The following is a 1,411-nucleotide window of genomic DNA, read 5'->3' on the forward strand; positions in this document are numbered from 1 at the left end:
TCACATATTGTAACATATTAAGCATTAGTGTTCATTTAAGCATTAACATTCCCAGTATGACTTTGTTTTAAATTTAAGAGAGTGTTCTCCAATGGTAACGCAGAACAGGTGGTTTCTGGTTTTGGTCAGAGAAGCAATCAAGCTGAAGAACTTCCTCAACCTCCTCAAGCTTTTCCTCGTTCAGATTTACTTGCAACCTTTTTACTAGCTTCATTACTAGGGTCAGCTTATGGTAGAGGCTTCCCATATTCTTCTCCATATGGTTATTATTATCCATACTTCGGTTACTCTCCTTATTCCTACGGTTATCCTCCCTATTACTACTATTATTATGGATAATTGTTTCATTTTCTCCAAATGCCTCTGTATGATTGTGCAGATTTTAAAATTATTCAGTGCTTTGTTTGGCGTTGCATTCTATATTCTATTGGCCTTAAGTTTACCTTATACAGTCAAATGCTACTGCCGACTTACATGATTCATCGATCACTTCAAGATGCCGTTTTTTTCAGTAACTGATAATACTACACTGAAAGTGAAAGAATACATTAGCAGATATGTATACTTAATGAATAATACAATAACAGCAAACACTTTAGCTTACATTATCGTTAAAGCAACCAAATATTTGATGATAACGAGTGACAGCATAATAAGGAATCCAAATACCTGCAACATGATAAGCAGTGTACAGTTGTACATTACAATATTGCTCGCATCTTGACTGGGTTCCAGTTGAAGGAAATATTTGTAGATGTCGGAAGATGAGTCTGCTTGTGAGTAAACCTGGAGGGCTTATTTCTGTCAAGATTACAAATGATCACAAGTCATTAGATTAGATGTTAAATGGAAAGGACATTTAGCCTCCAGATGAGGATGAGCATTGCCAATATTGCTATTCTTGATTTAAAGAGTTCATTAGAGAAGAGGTAAAAAAGTGAAATAGACGATCATGAGTGATAAGGCTTTATAAATCATTTGTAACTCGCGTTTGTGGCATAAGCGGAAAGTAAGGATCGATGAATGATGTTTTGTCATAAGTCAATGATGTGTGGATTGCGCATATTTTTTCAGCCAAAAATTTATAATTTCTGCTTGTAGTGTTATTTGCAGTTGGTATGACATCCGCGACTAGTCCAATCATCATCAACTTCAATTCACTCTTATTCCAACTGCATGCCGAAAATGATAAATATGAAGGAACAATAGTCGACAACTCCTATCACAATGCAGTTACTTGTGTGTCGTATTTCGACGAAAGTTACCGTGGAATAAATTTGTGCAACCTTTCCCTTCGCCGATTGTTCATTTTTTTATACAACTTGAAATGCCTTTCCCCCTTCTTTCTACAGTTATTTATCTCCGAGCAAGCACCAGGGGAGTCCCTTACAATCATTATACTCTCTAAACC

The 1,411-nt window shown here is 36.0% G+C and overlaps 1 protein-coding gene across 1 annotated transcript; it reads right to left on the reverse strand.

Moving 5' to 3' along the window:
* Window positions 1-73: 73 nt before the first annotated feature.
* Window positions 74-299, reverse strand: LOAG_15613 (hypothetical protein; the record flags this gene model as incomplete). The annotated part of the gene is made up of 1 exon (XM_003151103.2): window positions 74-299. A coding segment is annotated over one exon (226 nt), but the record flags the coding sequence as incomplete, so codon positions are not given.
* Between the last annotated feature and the right edge of the window lie 1,112 nt (window positions 300-1,411).

This window comes from Loa loa (genome assembly GCF_000183805.2).
Source record: "Loa loa unplaced genomic scaffold supercont3.2277, whole genome shotgun sequence".
Taxonomy (NCBI): domain Eukaryota; kingdom Metazoa; phylum Nematoda; class Chromadorea; order Rhabditida; family Onchocercidae; genus Loa; species Loa loa.